At 43.9% G+C, this 17,287-nt stretch overlaps 1 protein-coding gene across 1 annotated transcript in view; it reads left to right on the top strand.

The window, feature by feature from the left end:
- Window positions 1-17,287, top strand: part of LOC147896988 (P-loop containing nucleoside triphosphate hydrolases superfamily protein) — a 129,814-nt gene that overhangs the window by 25,844 nt on the left and 86,683 nt on the right. The window contains exons 3-4 of the mRNA XM_087381387.1: window positions 1,345-1,461; window positions 1,569-1,751. Of these exons, the coding sequence (XP_087237513.1) occupies window positions 1,345-1,461; window positions 1,569-1,751 (300 nt within the window). The remainder of the gene's footprint in view (window positions 1-1,344; window positions 1,462-1,568; window positions 1,752-17,287) is intronic.

Raw genomic sequence — 17,287 nt, 5'->3', positions numbered from 1 at the left:
GAGCCTCTTTGAGTAAGTCAAGAATGTGATCAAGATCTCGTGGACGACACATGATGCAGAGTGTTCACGAGGCAAATATGCTTGGGTGTGTTGGATGCACAATTTGCACATGGAATCGTGCAAGAGGGAGGTTGCTTGGGCACTCATGATAATGTATGTGGGGAAGAGGAGCTGGGGGAATCAATGCATGCATCCATTCCTGTGTAAGTGGCTAGTCATTTGCTGCTATATTTGATTTGGATGAATAACAAAGATTGAAAACCAGCAGGGGTGCTGTTGTCGAGGCAAAAAGGCAGCAATGTCCAGGAACAGAGAGCATCTGTACTACAGGTGCAAATTTCGAGGAGACCAGGGCTGTACTGCCAGAATTACAGGGCTGTACCGAGGTTGTACAGCACAATTGGAAGGATGTACGGTGATCTGCTTTGTATAGACGCTGACAGGGCTGCACGGCGGGTGCTGGCTGGAAATGTACAATGATTGGCAGACTGTACGGTCAGATGGGGCAGGCTGTAGAGTAGCAAGGAGCTGTGCGAATGGTGATAAGGGAAAGTGGTTCCTCAAATCATGCAATATGGTTTATATTTGACCTCGTGGAGTGACATTTGCTTTTCTGAAGGGTGATATTTGAAAATTTCAATATGAGGCATATTTGAATACAGCGTTTATCTATATGGAGCAAGTTTTAAATGTAGAGCTCTATTGAGGCTCGATTCATGTTACACTTTGTTGTAATACTGTTGAAGTAGGCCTGCTGATCTGACGCCAACTAAGCCCTGGAGATATGAGTGGTCACATAAATAAAACGACTGTTTGGGAAGCAAGGCAAATGTAATACCTCAGAAGGCCCTGGTCTGTTTTGAAGTAGGGGTGCTGATCTGACACCAACTAAGCACTGCAGATAGAGTGATCACATACACAAAGTGCTGTTTTGGAAGCCTGGCAAACTCAATACTTTAGAAGGCCCTGGCCTCTTTTGCATCCTTTCAGGGGTATATGGTCATCTTACCATTCCATCCCTTTCACGGTAGGTTGTCATCTTACCATTGCTGGAAGTACTACTCTAGATCCTTTACCTAAGCACAGACCTTTTGTTGTCATTCGTTAAATTGTCTAGCAGTCGTTCTTATAACCTTGCTGAGCAACATGGCTGGTTTGGCATTCATGTCTGCAATCTAGTTCTTGAGGTATAGTAAGCCTGGGTCTAGTATTATGCCTATTGGAGTTCTGGAGGTAGACTTGGTCTAGGTTATTATTTTGGTTTGTTTTGTTTCTGCATCCTTGCAGTGGCTTAAATGAGTTTGTTACTAAAGGCCTATGTTTGTGGATCATGTTATTTAATAGCTGCCTCCAGGAAGCAGAAACAACAGGGACACCGTGCAGTAGAAAAAACAGAGAACGATGCCACGTTGAAGCTGATGGAGATCAAGTACAATGAAGACCTCCAGGCTAGCCAAAATGGTAAATTTTGCAAAAATGATAGAGACCAAATCTTTTATGGTGCTTGCTATTCTGTTGATTCTGGGCCCATGGCTGAAATGTAGTTAATGTTTTTGGGGCTTTTGTAGATTTTTTTGTTCCAGCCTCGAAGAAGGGTAGACCGTGGAGGAAATCACAATCAACTAATGCAGTGATCATAGACTGCTCAGAAGTGAGGAAGACTGCAGGCTCGCCTCTTGGAACAAAAAAATGCAAAGAACATAAACACACAGAAAAGGGAACTGTCACTATTGGAACTTTGAAAAGTGCAGGTCTGGAATTTGTAAACCCTTTTTCAATTCCTTTAAATGCACATAGGGAAACAGATCACTCTAATTTGTGCAATGAATGCACATGCTTTATTTTCTTTCTTGCTGCTCACTTTAAAAGATTCTTCAGAGATTTCTTTTTGGACGATCTAGTGATATCTTAGGACAACTATTGTAAACAGTTTGCGAGAAGCGTCACATTTCTTTTTGAGACGTTATGCCCCCACTTGTGCTGTTGGGAAACTTGCAAGGTTTTGGTGTTTAGAGTAAATCTTTGCCGATCTTCCAAAGCATAGTGGTATTCATGTTGGTGGCCTTTGATTTGGTGTGGGTATGGTATACGTTAATCAGTTTCAATTGGTGTTGCTGCTGGGTTTGCCAAGGCCCATTGAATGCCATATTTGCAGATGGAACGGTGTCTACCTTATGTGCACTAGATGCCAAGTTAGATTTTCACAAGAATGATTCTCATGTTTGGATCATGGACGATGCTGCTTTAAAGCGCGTGGTACTTAGAAAATAAAAGGGTTTGCAAGGATGCAATGAGTTCATGGAGGAAGGATTGCTTGTGCCACTGATGTAATTCTTGACATCAGGAGTGTGGATCATGTCAACACCAAATTTTTAAGCGGAAAATATCAGTACCTTCATGATGTGTGGTATGTGCAACAGCTCAAATCGAATTTGCACTCAATGAATTGAATATCAAAAACTGGTTAATGAATTTCATAATGGTGTTCACAGTTGAAGGACTCTTTTAAAAACTTTGCAATGGTTGCTACAAGCACAATGAAAGGAGAGTTATATAAGCTTGATGCACACCTGATGTATCCTAAAGCACTATGACAAGAGCCACTGTAGCCCCTGTTGGTTGTGTGCCCGATCTAGTGAACGTGAAGGGAAGATCTCCAAGCATGATCGGTGTGTTGACCCGGTGTCAAGTCTGTCATGTCGCAGAGACCTTGGTCTCGCCTACTACATGTGATGTGCTGGTCTGTACGATGTGGCTCAAGAACTTCGTGGTCATGCTCTGGGTAGAGTCTAGCTTTGTGCCCTGACCCCGCCTCTGTATCCTGAGCAAGTGCTCTCTGTGTCTGGCGATGTCATGGATGAAGAAGGCATCAAGGCATCTATGATCTGGGTAAGAGAGGGAGCTGGAGGGGGGTCCGACCATTCTGAATAGATAGTGAGAACGACCTCAAATCTTGTAGAACTCAAGGCACCTGAAAGTGAAAATGCTCCTCCGACTTGATTTCATGACAATCACACATGGAGAGATGCGGCTCTGGGCTCTAAGCTCGTCTACTCTCAATGCAGAGTCCGTGTGATGAGACACGGAACTGCCTATCCTCAACGAATGTGGGAGGTGGAGCTATTCTGGATGTTGTTTCTGGGCATTTATATGGTAGCATTCCTAGAGTCCCTTCTATACCTGTTTGATTCGTGACTGGCAGCAGCTCCTCACATCTAGTTTGGTGAGGTCGTTCTCCATATCCTGGGGACACTCTCTGTTTGCAGAGCATCCATTGGAGCCTATGGAACAGTAAACTTCTTCTCAAGCAGTGGGTGTTCTTGTGGCGCTGTTTTGTAGGTGCATGACCTGTGGGTTCTTTATTGGCTGCCAGGCATATGGTTTCCTCGGCTTGTCCTACATGTTCGCATCCGAGGGAGACCGTGCTGCATCTTTTTGAACTTGTCCTATTGCTGGTGATTTTCTTCCTAGATTGGCAGCTTTTCTCCATGCCCATTTTCCCACAATTTCTTTTGGTAGGTGTTTTTGGTTGCTTGGTAGAATGGCTCCACACAAGATCATGATCAGTTTTTTTACTGGTGTCGCTACTGGGCCGTGTGGTTGTTATATCATGCCCATAATATTCAGCTTTATGGGCACTCGTCGGTGGTGGATGCTTATGATGCCCAATTTCTTGGCCAGTTAGAAGTGTTTTATCACTACTTAAAGTTTTCCAGTAGTAGTTGCTCCCTTCTAGGGCAGCTATGTATGTTTATTACTTTCATAATGAAATAGTTCTTTTCACAAAAGAAAAATCTGTGGTGTGTGTGTATACGCATGTGTGTATGTATGTACATACATACATATACACAACGACACACATAAATTACATATAAATATCCACATATCCATACTTATATGTATGTGTGTGTGTAGGTGTGTGTGTGAGGTGTGTGTGTGTGTGTAGAGGTCGTGAGAGAAGCGGAGAGGAGTGCTCGCTGATCAGCGTCGCTGTCCGTACCACCGTACGGCCGTCGTACGGTTTCCGTATGAAGCTTGCGTAAGGATTCCGTTCCATCTTGCACGACAGCTTGTACCTGCAGTCATCCTTCTCAAATTCCGTACAGCTCGTCCGTACTTTCCCGTACAGTCGTCTATTTTCCTCGTCCGTACTGTTCCCGTACTAGTTTCCATACAGTTGTTTAAATCTACCGTACACAGCCTGTCAGCAGTCCCGTACAGCCTGTCAGCAGTCCCGTTGTTAAACAGCTACTCTAATTCCTACTGAAGATCACGGGAGAAGCACCGAGTTATTCCACCCAGCCAAATCCTGCTGAAGCGTGAGAACTCATCAGAGAATTCAAAAAAACCAAAACATACGTGAACACCATCTCCTTCTCTCACTAACTTCAGCAAGCCCCATCTCCCTAGATGGATCTAGATGCCACATGTCATCCATATAGGGCCTTCCTAATGCAACATTTCACCCCTCTCCTGGGATGCGTTAATTCCTTTGCCCCTAGGCACATTTCTTGCATTAGGCCCTTAGCCTTAGATCCACCTAGTCTGGTGCTATCAATCCTCACCTAGGACCTTGACATTAATTCCCTCTCGATCATTTACATGAAGCGCAAAACAAATATATTACAATTATAGATCCTTTAGGGGAAATGTCGACTGATTCTTCCGAGGTCATGCTACCTCGGCTAGAGCGTAACATTCCTTCCCTCTTTAGACATCAGCGTCCTCGATGATAAAGTCTGGGAACACTCTCCGCAACTGATACACGGATTCCCAGGTAGCTTCGGATAGAGGCTGACCATGCCATGCAACCAACACCGTGGGTATCTTCCGATTTCGTATTTGCATTGTTCCTCGGTCCAGGATTCTTGTTGGTTTGCGCCTTGCAATATCCTCTATCTCCTGAAACAAAACCACACCTTCGATTAGTGAGTCACCTGTATGTAAAAATTTCTTTAAGCGCGAAACATGAAAAACCGGGTGCACCTTACACCCCTGTGGCAATTCTAATTTATAGGCTACACTGCCTATTCTCTTTAGAATTAACCACGGCCCACAGTATCGAGGTGATAACTTAGCACACTCTCCTGAAGTCAACGACTTCGAGTGCGAAGGAATTCTGAGAAAAACTTTTTCTCCTTCTTCAAATACTCTTATAGACCGATTTTCATCCGCATACACCTTGGCTCTATCCATAGCCTGTCGGATATTAGCTCTCGCAAGTGCTAGCATCTCCCGCATCTGAACTATAAAGTTCGCGGCACTAGGCACTTTCTGAGGTACTCCAACTATAGTCGGATCGGCTGGTCTATAACCATAGTTCAGTTCAAACGGACTGAACCTGGTAGATGAATGCTTCCTATCATTGTAGGCAAACTCCAACAATGGCAACCACTTGTCCCATGTATGTTGCCTCAATGACACATACGCTCTCAGCATATCCTCTAAAGTTTGGTTGACTCTCTCCGTCTGACCATCCGTCTCAGGATGATCCCCACTACTCATTCCCAACTCAGTCCTTAGTGTCTCGAATACCGCTGTCCAGAAATGACCGGTAAATCTGACATCTCGGTCTGACACTATGGATCTAGGCAATCCATGCAGACGAAATATATGCCTAATAAACAAATCCGCCACTTGCGGGGCACTAACAGACTCTCTAGTCAGAATGAAGTGAGCCATCTTGGTTAGACGATCAACCACCACAAGGATAGAATTGTATCCCCCTTGTGTTGCAGGTAGCCCTACAATAAAATCCATGGAAATGCTCTCCCACTTACTTAGTGGTATTTCCAAGGGCTGTAAAAGTCCGGGTGACTTCACCCGCTCGGCCTTACTTACTTGACACGAGAAACACCATGTCACATATTCATGAATATGCTTTTTCATCTATGGTCAAAAGAAATCTCGCCTCACGAGATCATATGTCTTCTCGACACCTGGATGTCCCGCACACGGGCTATCATGGCATTGTCGAATGACTCTCTGCCTGAGATCATTCTGACCAGGTACTACAACCTTGCCATTTCTAACTAGCATACCATCCCTTATGGTATATCTTGCATAAGTTTGGCCTTTTCTGGATGCCAGGTCATCCTTTTCACTTTCCCCGGGTTTTAACACATGAGCCTTAGGCCATAAGTTCTGGACAAACTCGTCCACCTTTTGAGTTTCTCTGATCTCGGTCATTAGAGCACTCTCTAATACCGTGAAACTTAGGTTGTGCATAATGCGAGACAACGCATCAACAACCTTATTGTCTTTTCCTCTTCGGTACCGAATCGTTAGATTAAACTCCTGCATGAGCTCTGCCCACCTAGCTTGGCGGCCCCTCAAGTTAGGCTGTTTACAAAAATGTTTCAGAGTATCATGATCTACATCCACATAAAACTCTGAACCATACAAATAATGCTTCCATGTTTTCAAAGCATGGATAACAGCATACAACTCCAATTCATGAGTTGGCCAATTCCTTTGAGAGGGAGAAAGCTTCTTGCTTTCAAAGGCTACTGGCCTTCCCTCTTGAAGGAGGACTGCTCCTACCGCAATGCCACTTGCATCGGTTTCTAGGAACAACGGTTTCTGGGGATCAACTATTTTTAACACCGGTCCTGAGACCACAGCTTGTTTTATGGTGTTAAAACTTTCCTGTTGATTCTGTCCCCAAATAAAAGATACTTTATCTGAGGTCAGATCAGTCAATGGCCATACTATTCCGGAATATCCTTTGATATGCCTTCTATAAAACTGGACAAATCCCAAGAATGATCGCAACGCGGTCAGACTCTGAGGGATTGGCCAAGTTAGTATCGCAGCCACTTTCTTCGGATCCATTTCTACCCCCTGTGGAGTAATTATGAACCCTAAATACTCAAGCCTAACCATACACAGTATAGTTTTCTTCTTATTCACATAGAGACTGGCTTTCCTCAAAGTACTGAACACTATTCTTAAGTGTTCATGATGCTCAGTAACACTTTTACTGAATATCAAGATATCGTCAATAAAATGTACTACGAACTTTCCGATATACGGACATAGTAAATCGTTCATAAGCATGACGAAGGTCGCTGGAGCATTGGGCATTACCAAAAACTCATAATGACCAAACCTGCTCCCGAAAGCGGTTTTATGCACATCCTCGGCTCTAATCCGGATCTGATGATAGCCGCACTTAAGATCTATCTTGCTGAAAATCACGGCTCCATGTAATGCATCTAGCAAATCATCAATCCGAGCCATCGGATACCTGTGCTTAACAGTGATATTATTCAATGCTCTGTAATCTATACAGAGGAGGCGAAACGTATCATCCTTTTTCCTCTTTAATATCACTGGTGAAGCAAAAGGTGAGAAACTTGGTTGAATTTGCCCCAACTTGAGGTATTCTTCCAGTTGCCTACGCACCTCCGCTTCTTCAGTAAAACTCATTCTATAGGGAGGTCTATTTACAGGTTCTGCCCCCGGGATTAGTTCAATCTTATGTTGAACTTTCCGCTCTGGAGGTAACCCATAAGGTAGTTCATCCCTAAAATATTCAAAGAACTCCTCTGTTATAAGATTAGCCAGCTTGGCCATCTCACCACTTTGCGTAACATCAGTGCTAGCCGAAGACTCATCCACCGGCTCTACCGATGCTGTGCAAAGGAATAAAAACTCTACTTGAGCCTTTCTGATTTCCATCACGGAAACCAACGGTCCCTGAGGTATATCTTTTTCACCTCGCAAGACATAAAGTACATCATTCATCTTGAATTGATATACGTGCTTTTTCCAATCAATGGCTGGATTCTTTCTAGAATGCCACGCCATACCCAGGGCTATATCGGCAGGAGCAAGCTTGGTCATTTCAAAATCAAGCTTCTCAACATAGTCCTGAATACGAAGTTCCAACTAGGTAACCCTTTTACTTCAGTTGAACTTCCATCTGCCATCCTAACTGTATACGCATAGTCAGATGGACTTGTCTTTAATTTCAGCCTCTTCATAAGCTTGGAGTTAATCACATTGTGAGTTGACGCTGAGTCAAACAACACAATGACATCATGACTGGCCACTTGCCCTTTCATTTTAATTAACTCCGTATCATTGAAGGCTGTATACCCCGTTGCTGCGGGCTTAGATAGGATGTTATCAGGTGCACTCGTCACTAACTTAGCAACAGATACACATAACAAACAAGGTACTAACCTCTGAGAAGATCTCGCTAGCTGAATCTGCATCTCTTCCGCTCTGGGACTTCCCTGCATCTCCACGTCGCACTCTGAGATCACCATCTCAGCCATCCAACGATCTTTATTACGTGGACAATCCCTCCACTGATGAGGTTGAAGGCAACCAAAGCACAAGCCTTCTCTCCTCGCTTTTTCCCTTTGTTCTGGGTTCAAGGGAGACTTAGACCAAGCCCGGGCTGCCATTGGGGTTACTTTCCTCTTCACTCCAATGGTGGTACTTGGTTTAGGAGTTTCAGCCGGTCTCGCCTGCTTGGCTTGACCACTCGGCTCCACTCCCTCTACTAGCCCACTTCTTCTTAAACCCAGATTTCTTCGGATACCCATACTGGGTTCCGACCTGTGCAAACCCACTTGGCTTGCTGCCCTTGGCATCCTCGTAGTTCAGGGCTATAGCTATTGCATCATCTAGCGTGTTCGCGTACTTAGCCCGAACTTCCATTTTTATTCGATCATTCAATCCAAATATGAAATCTTTCACTTGGATTGATTGAGGCAGGGGTTCATCAACCTTCATTACACTCTCTCGAAACTTATCAGTGTATTCTGCCACTGATAAATTTCTCTGACGAAGGTTCCTATATTGATCCCAAGCTCGGGATGCTTCGTCAGGAGGTAAGAAGTGTTTCCTGAACTCTCTTTTAAACCCCTCCCAGGTAGTGGATGCTATGCCATCTTTTTGTTGTTTGATCCACCACCGATCCACTGCCTCACTAAACATATGCATTTCTGATCTCACAAATGGCGAACGCCTCGTCCCATTTGTGTAACCAGGTCTCAATGACATCGGAGCTACGGTCGTTCATCCGACCAGAATACTTTTCCGGTCCGTAATTGGCAATATTTGGCACTTTGGCCTTCCTAGGCTCGACCGTATGGACACTAGACTCCAGTTCCATTGGAGCCTTTCCCTTCTCTTCTCGAGAAGGTCTGGCAGACATACTCTGTAACGCTCTCCTAAGTTCAGATTGCCCTGCGTTGGCTTGTAATTGTTGCGCTAACAACTGTTGCAAGGCATCCTCCAGCAATGCAATCTTGCCAGATAAAGTGTGAGCTACTGGGCGCGATCCGTGCTGGGTCGGCCGGACTCCTGACTCACCAGGGTCCCTTCTGGAAGCCCCTTCTTCTGCTTCCATTCCGTTCAATGGGCGTTTTGTTTTGTTTTATTTTTTTATTTTTAAACACCGCAAGAACATTGTATTTACACGCTTACACAATTCAGGGTACTGACCCTCTGACACAATTCCCTATACTAGGGAATACCTGCAATCTGACATGCACACTAACTGGGCCTTTGACACAGGCATATAACCAAATACCAATCTCCCTATACTAGGGAAATTTCTGCAAGTTAACTCATACTGAAGTATACAGGCATCTGCACAGGCATAATCTGTCCCTATAGCATTGTAGACTGTAAACTCTTATGCAAGCGGAGCATCAACAAACTAAATCAAGAGAAGAAAACACAGAATTGACAGAAGTGACAGAGAACCCCCTGGTCTATGAACTCGGTCCCCAGTTAGATCCGCTGGATATTCACGAATACAAATGTCCACGAAGCCTGCTCTCTGATCGAAATCTGTCTGAGGGAATTAATCGAAAACTGTCACGGGTCGAGGTAGCCAGATATCCCGAAGCCTGTGGGCCCTATGCCTTCGTGCTCCAACCAATCTCGACAATCTGTCAACCGCTCCAGATCACCGCCTACGTGCTCGCTGCCCAAATCTTGACTACGGGCCCACTGCTCGTCGACTGGCGCTCCACGCCTATCGTCCATCCCACCTGAGTTTCGTCACAGCCTTACGATTCCATGCTGCTGCTGCTCGCCGATTACGAGCTGCTGCTCGTTCCAGCACCTCCCCTTGGACTTTCCGCTGATCAACGTCAGCCACCAACTATCAACGTCGAAGGGCCTTACAGGATAAACATCAACAGTCTCGTCGATTCCTTCCTTTCTTGCGCTCTGCGACAGCTTGCGTAGACCAGTGCCTAACGATGCATAAACCAGTTGTTCGTCGTCACATCTCAATCAGCGTCGATCCCGTCAGGGAATCAACCGCACATCATCAGTCACCAGGGCGGTCCAGTCCCGCAACTCGAGCTCACGTTACCTTGCTCATCCCGTTCGTCCAGCTTCCTCGTGGCAGTGCGGGATGACCACCGCTCGAAATCCTTCTATCGCAGGTCGTCCGTCCCTTCTCTAATTCCAAGCCTTGAGCTTTGATACCAATTGTTAAACAGCTACTCTAATTCCTACTGAAGATCACGGGAGAAGCACCGAGTTATTCCACCCAGCCAAATCTTGCTGAAGCGTGAGAACTCATCAGAGAATTCAAAAAAACCAAAACATACGTGAACACCATCTCCTTCTCTCACTAACTTCAGCAAGCCCCATCTCCCTAGATGGATCTAGATGCCACATGTCATCCATATAGGGCCTTCCTAATGCAACATTTCACCCCTCTCCTGAGATGCGTTAATTCCTTTGCCCCTAGGCACATTTCTTGCATTAGGCCCTTAGCCTTAGATCCACCTAGTCTGGTGCTATCAACCCTCACCTAGGACCTTGACATTAATTCCCTCTCGATCATTTACATGAAGCGCAAAACAAATATATTACAATTATAGATCCTTTAGGGGAAATGTCGACTGATTCTTCCGAGGTCATGCTACCTCGGCTAGAGCATAACACCCGTACAGTTTGTCAGTTCTTTCCTGCAATCTCTCCTTTTGTCTGTACAATTCTGTCAGTTTCTTTGTGCCACCGTACAGTGCGTCAGTTCAGCCTTCGTACAGCCTGCCAGCTCTTCTTTGTGCTGAGTCCGATTCTCGCTGTTTGATATCTGTTGAATCCCTTAGCTGCCATGGCAGAACCAAACAAGTACTATGTCAAGAGAGCCCTCTCTCCTGAACCCAAAAGACAATCAAGGGAAACCTCTTCCCCCATAGCTCCTTCTTCTGAAGATGCTTCCTATGTGTTTGATATGCTGAATGATGATTTTCAACAAAGCAGAAGGGAATGGATTCAACCTGCTCCGGAACTCACTTACAAAATGAAGCTGCCATCTCTTGTGCAACCTTTGAAGAAGCTCTCTCAAACTGCAGTTATCATCTTTTTCCCAGGCAAAATTCCCTCTGCTAATGATGTGGGACAATGGGTGAATTCTCTCCTAGGTGGATGCTATATAGAAGGAGTCTATTTTGCCTCCCGAGGTTTTTATGAAGTTCATCTTTTGGATGCTTTGACAAAACAAAAGATGCTGGAAATGTCTCCTTTATTTTTCGGTCGCCAGATGGTGCATATCATGCCTTGGTCCCCTAATAAGGACTATCAGAACCTCATCAAGCATCATTGCCCCGTATGGGTTGAAGTGGTTGATTTTCCAGATTATATGAGAACAGAGCTTCCAGGTTTAGCTATGACATTGGGACAAGTGATCTATCCCCCTCGTCCCACAGGTAATAAAAATCGTTTTTGCATCTTATGGGATACTGATAGACCGACCCCTTCCTCTATTGCAGTTGAGATTGAGGGTGTTAATTTAGGCAAGAAATATTTCACTTTAAAATGGGGCATTTTTGTTGGAGCTTGTTTTTCTTGTCACAAATTTGGGCATCTTGCTTCGGAGTGTCCTTCTATCCTTCATCCACCTCCTCTAGCTGCTATTCCTCTGCCATCTAATAAAGGAGGTCAGAAGACATATGTGGAAAAGATTGAAGCTAAAGGAGCAAAGCCTTCAGTTCATACAGGGAGCCAGGCCAATTTAGCTCAAAATAAGGATAAAGGCAAAAGCAAGTTAGGAGAAAATATTTCATCATCTCATGAGGGATGGCAGACTGCAAAGAAGACGGTGCCTCTCAAACAAAGACCTCTCCAATCTCGTAATTGGGATGCCTCTGCTCCTTCTCCAGGACAATCTTCTACCTCTTCAAGCAGCCCCATCTCAAAGGCATGGGTCAATGCAGTCAAGAAGGGTCTTCCCCTTTGTGAAGAAGATGATATTATCAGGGAATTGGAAGCTGAGGGTCAGCAAGACCCTGTGGCAATGACAGAGGCTTGAGGCCTCCCGTTCTTTTGGAGGACCGATCATTCTCTTGTATATATTTTCATGCGTGCTTCTCTTAAATGTTTTTCCTATAATATACAGGGCCTCTGCAACCAGAATAAATGGAGGCTTCTTTGGCATTATATAAATACAACTCATCCGGATGTTGTTTGTCTGCAAGAGCATAATCAGCATTTCTTTGCTGGCCAGCATGGATTTTTTTCTGGATATGATATATTTTATTCAGGATCTGAACAATTCTCTGGGCTGTGCATTTTGTCAGACATGATCTGCAACCCTGGATAGCATATAATGATCTAGGTGGACGATGGATGATTGTCCAATGTATGATGAATGGAGAGATTTTTGAAATAGGATCTTTGTATGCCTCTCAAAATTCAGCTTCCAGAGCTCAAATGTGGAACTCCATAAAGCAATATCCTTGGTCCTCTAATGCTCTACTTTGTGGTGATTTTAACAATTCTCCTCACTTATACCACTCATAAATCACATATGCTGCCCTTTGAAATCCAGCAATGGGAACACATGACATCATCACTTCGATTTGTAGCTTTATGGACAGCAACTCATCCTTCAGTGAAGGGATTTACATATCATCATAATGCTTTTACAGATTATTGGGCCAGGCTTGATAGATATTACCTCATTCATGCTCAGCAATATGATGCATATACATGTCAGATGTGGACTGATTATTCACAACAATTATCTGATCACACTCCACTTTGGCTCACCCTTTCTTTTGGTATGCCGCTGGATGGACTCGCAGCCCTCTTCAGTCAGAAATTTACAGGTTAATCAATTATATCTTTCTCATGAAAAATTTCAGCATATGATCAGACTGGCTTGTAGGCCATTGCTATCCCATGCTCAGGAGGATCTGGAATTTGCTTGGATCTCTTTCCTACATCGTATTCAAAATGTTATTAAGGAATATGGAAGATGGTACATGACAGAAACCAGACAGCATATCCAGTGGGCAAAATCATACAAGCAGTATTTGGTACAGATTAGTCATCAAAGATCTCTATCTGATTCTGAGCAGCATTTACTGTCTTGTGCTTCCTCCATAATTGATGCCAATGATAAACGCAAGCTGTCCAAATGGCAGTTTAGGGCCAGAGTTAAACCTATGCTAGATAAGGGCTGTTCCTCTAAATCTTTTTTTCGGAACTTACATGCACACAGACAAAGCCAATCTATCATGAGGGTAAGGAAATCAGATGGTCTTTGGACCCAGTCTCTCTCTCAACTAGAAAAACAATGTCTGGATCATTTTCAGCTCCTTTTTTCTCAGCCATCTTCTTCTACACCTCAGGTCGCATTGGCTCGTAACAGATTTACTGAGCTTGTTTCTCCCATTGTCTCCCCGCAAAAAGCCTCAATGCTGGAAATGTCCTTTTCAGATGATGAATTGAATGAAGCCCTTAAGCATTTGGGTAAACATAAATCCCCTGGCTGGGATGGTCTTACGGTTGAATTTTTTGAAGCCTTTTGGCCTGAAATGAAGGGTCCAATTTTGCAGTTTATTAATGCAGCATGGCAGCACCAACATCTTCCCTCAGCTTGGAAGCATGGTCTGGTTAAGCTTGTGTCCAAAAAACTTCTTTGTGAGACTATGGATGACTTGGAGGCCTATCACTTTGATGCCGGTAATATACAGACTGATTGCCAAAATGTTGGTACACCGGATAAAGGATATCCTTCATGATGGACTTCATCCCAGGCAATATGGTTTTGTTCCAAGACGGCACATACATGACAATATCTTTAACACTCTTATCGCAATGGAATATGCAAAATGTTCAGATCAAGATGTGTTGGTCATGCAGGGGGATGTGGCGAAGGCATTTGATACAGTACAATGGGATTATGTTTCTCAAATCATGCTAAAACTTGGTTTTGGGCCAAAGCTAGCTAATGTCATATATTGGCTTTACTCAAATTCCATTGCACAATGCTTTATAGGGAAACATTTGTCTGAGTCTTGGACTCTCGAACGTTCAGTTCGACAAGGATGCCCTCTGAGTGCCTTGCTTTATGCCATTGCTTCACATCCTTTGCTTCTTTATATGGATCACATGGTTGATACTGGACAGCTAGAGGGGCTTCAGATTTCTGGTTCACGACCCTTCATAGCACATGCCTATGCAGATGATTCATTCTTCATGCTAAAGAACAGTCCATTGGAGATTCGCCTCTTGATGGATACTCTTTCAGATTTTGGGTTGGCCGCTGGTCTTAAAATTAATTTTCAGAAATCAAAACTCTTGCCTCTCAAGCATTGTGCTTGGCATGCTATTCTGTGGCCAGGCCAGATTATTCAACCGGAAAATATAGTAAGACATCTGGGCTATCCTATTGGTTGGAAAATCAGCAATAAGCAACAAATGTCGTGGGTGTTCAATAAAATTCAGGACAAATTAGAATATTGGAAGATCTCCACTTGGCCTCTGCATGTACGGCTTCGAATTGTCCAGTCTATTGTTCTAGCTTATGTTCTAGCTTATGTCCATTTCTACCTTCCTCTATTACATTGGTCATATCGAGATCTCACATCTTTTATGTCTCAAGCCATGGAGATTTTTTGGAAAACTAAGCTTCATAAAAAAGCTTTACGGTTGCTCAAAATGGACTTGCTTTGCTCACCTAGAATGCATGGTGGTTTGAATGATAATCAAGAAGAGGACTTCTGCTCATTCAAGTGGGAGAGTGTCATGACAAGGAAAATGGCCATTTTGTCAATTATAGGCATCAGAGCATTATTACAATGATGCGACAATTTGATGGTGCGACATGTATTTGTATTTATGATGAACACCGTAACCAAACCATAAGATACTTGAAAATACTTTAGCAATAACATCACTGCTATTATGACACTTTTGAGCAGTTTGCAACACACAAAACAGGCTTCTGGAACAAATCGCAATATGGCTCTACTCTCTGGAATAGCTTGTAGAGGATCCTAGGCACCCTTAGACCAAATCGCAGCAGTGCTAGGCTCCTTGGAATCAATTCACAGCAAGTATGGGTGCTTTGGAGTCAATTGGCAGCATCTCTGGGCACCAGGTAGGGCTGGAAACCCTAATTGCAGCAAGTAGATAATCTTCCAGAAGGTCTGGGAACTGGATCGCTGCAGCTGCACTCTTTCCGAGCACTTGTACGCATCAAAGAGTCGAAGATATGATGCTGGAATGAATCGCAACTCAGCCTGGGAGGAGTAGAAGTGAATCGCAACAACAGAAAGAGGGGTCTGGGAGAGAGAGAATACAAGACACCACACTAGGGCCCAAAATTAAGGATTGGACCCCCCCGAAGGTCTTTATTGCAATAGAATAATCTTTGTACAACTGGCTCATGAAAGAGCATAAGTCTGAGTACAATCTTGAATGAATCTGGAAGGCCAGGGGCCTTTCTCTTATAGACTAGGCCTAGCAAAAAGCTAGGGCCTTCTTCTAAAAGCTACTTTTATAAAAAGCCAAGATTTTACTCTTCTTCCTTCTAAATCTAGTGCTCTAGAGCTTTATGGTGCCTTTTAATCTTGTGGGCCCTCCTTTTAATGAGGCGTCCCCTTGTCTTTACTTTTTGAGCCTTGTGGGACTAGCTTTTTACACTTTTCTCCCCACTCTTGGCTCTTTTTGCACTCTCTTAGGTCCTACACATGGCACAAACAAATTCCAATACTTTAACCCATTAAAGGTTAGCGAAATGCATGCATTCCTAGTTCTTGGACTAATCCTAGCCCCTTGTGAGCATCCCCACAGCTCTCTTTTACAAATGCACAGCAAAAGTAAAAACAATAAAACTTTTTCTAGTTAACCAAAGTCAACTTTCTTTGACCGTAGTCAATTTGATAAAGACTCCTCTTTATTTCTTTATTTCTTGGAAGAAATACCAATTCAAAGATTGCTTTTCAGATTCTCTTCCAAGAGTTGCCCTAGTGCTACAGTTTCATGCCAGGTGACCTTGTTTGCTGCGATTTGTGCTTTTGGCTGTGTACTATGCCCGGAGGTGCCCAAGAAACATTCCCAAAGTACCCAGGGACTATTGCAATTTGATTGGGAAGTTGATGCTTTGCTGCCCTTTGCTGCCCAGCCAGTCCAAAGCATCCATAGTTGCTGAAATATTGTTCCCGAAGTCAACTTTTGAGGTCTAGTTCCAGTTTCAGTGGTATCATGAACACCTGCCGAATTGTTATGGCGGTGGATCATCTAAAGAGATAGGGCATGTGGAGTTGAAGCCACTGCTTCAGACGGCATCAAATTTAGACATGTAACACTTATTTTATTAATAAAGATGTGAACCCACGTGTCTAGGTCCTAGGGCAATAGGAAAGGGAAGGGTGCATCAAATTGCATTGAATGGTAGATGCATGGGTCATAGGCTAAGGAGAGGTCTACATGGAAAGATGAAACTTAAGTGATCTCAAAGGAGATTTATTAAGGGGAATCCCTCTTCATTGTGAATCCTCACGTAGCATTCTCTCTATCATCTTCCATTCATCCATCATCTCTCTCCCACCTTGCATATAGGTCCAAAACAAGAAACAAGTCCTCTCACAAGGGCGCTCTTCCCCCATTGGAGGGCCAATCGACATTCAAATTCTGCATGCATTGCACACATTTGCATTCTTGAAAAGTCTGGACCATCACATGCCAATCACTCATGTGAGTGCTGGTGCCTAGAACCCTAGCACTACACAGAGGTCTTAAGTACTAGAGGATTACCCTCACAATTAGAACACCTCAATACAGATCTTGCAACCCCTGAAGAAGAGGAACACCATTAGAATAGAGGGTAGCTTCACCCACCCATTCTTTAGTTTCAACTTTGCCATAGGAGACGAGGAGTGGAATCTAGTTCTCTTCGACCTCATGTTGAAGGTTCACATGATGGAGATGATGGAGGAGTGGTTAGGACAGACAAGTTAGGAACTGTAGCTAGCACATAGTCAACATCACCTTTCAGATTGCTTTCCACATT

Source organism: Dipteris shenzhenensis, chromosome 11 (assembly GCF_047967505.1).
Source record: "Dipteris shenzhenensis isolate YYH24624 ecotype China chromosome 11, Dip_SZ_1.0, whole genome shotgun sequence".
In the NCBI taxonomy this organism is placed as follows: Eukaryota; Viridiplantae; Streptophyta; class Polypodiopsida; order Gleicheniales; family Dipteridaceae; genus Dipteris; species Dipteris shenzhenensis.
Note: the sequence above shows the minus strand (reverse complement) of the source record. Positions and strands in the feature narration are given on the sequence as shown.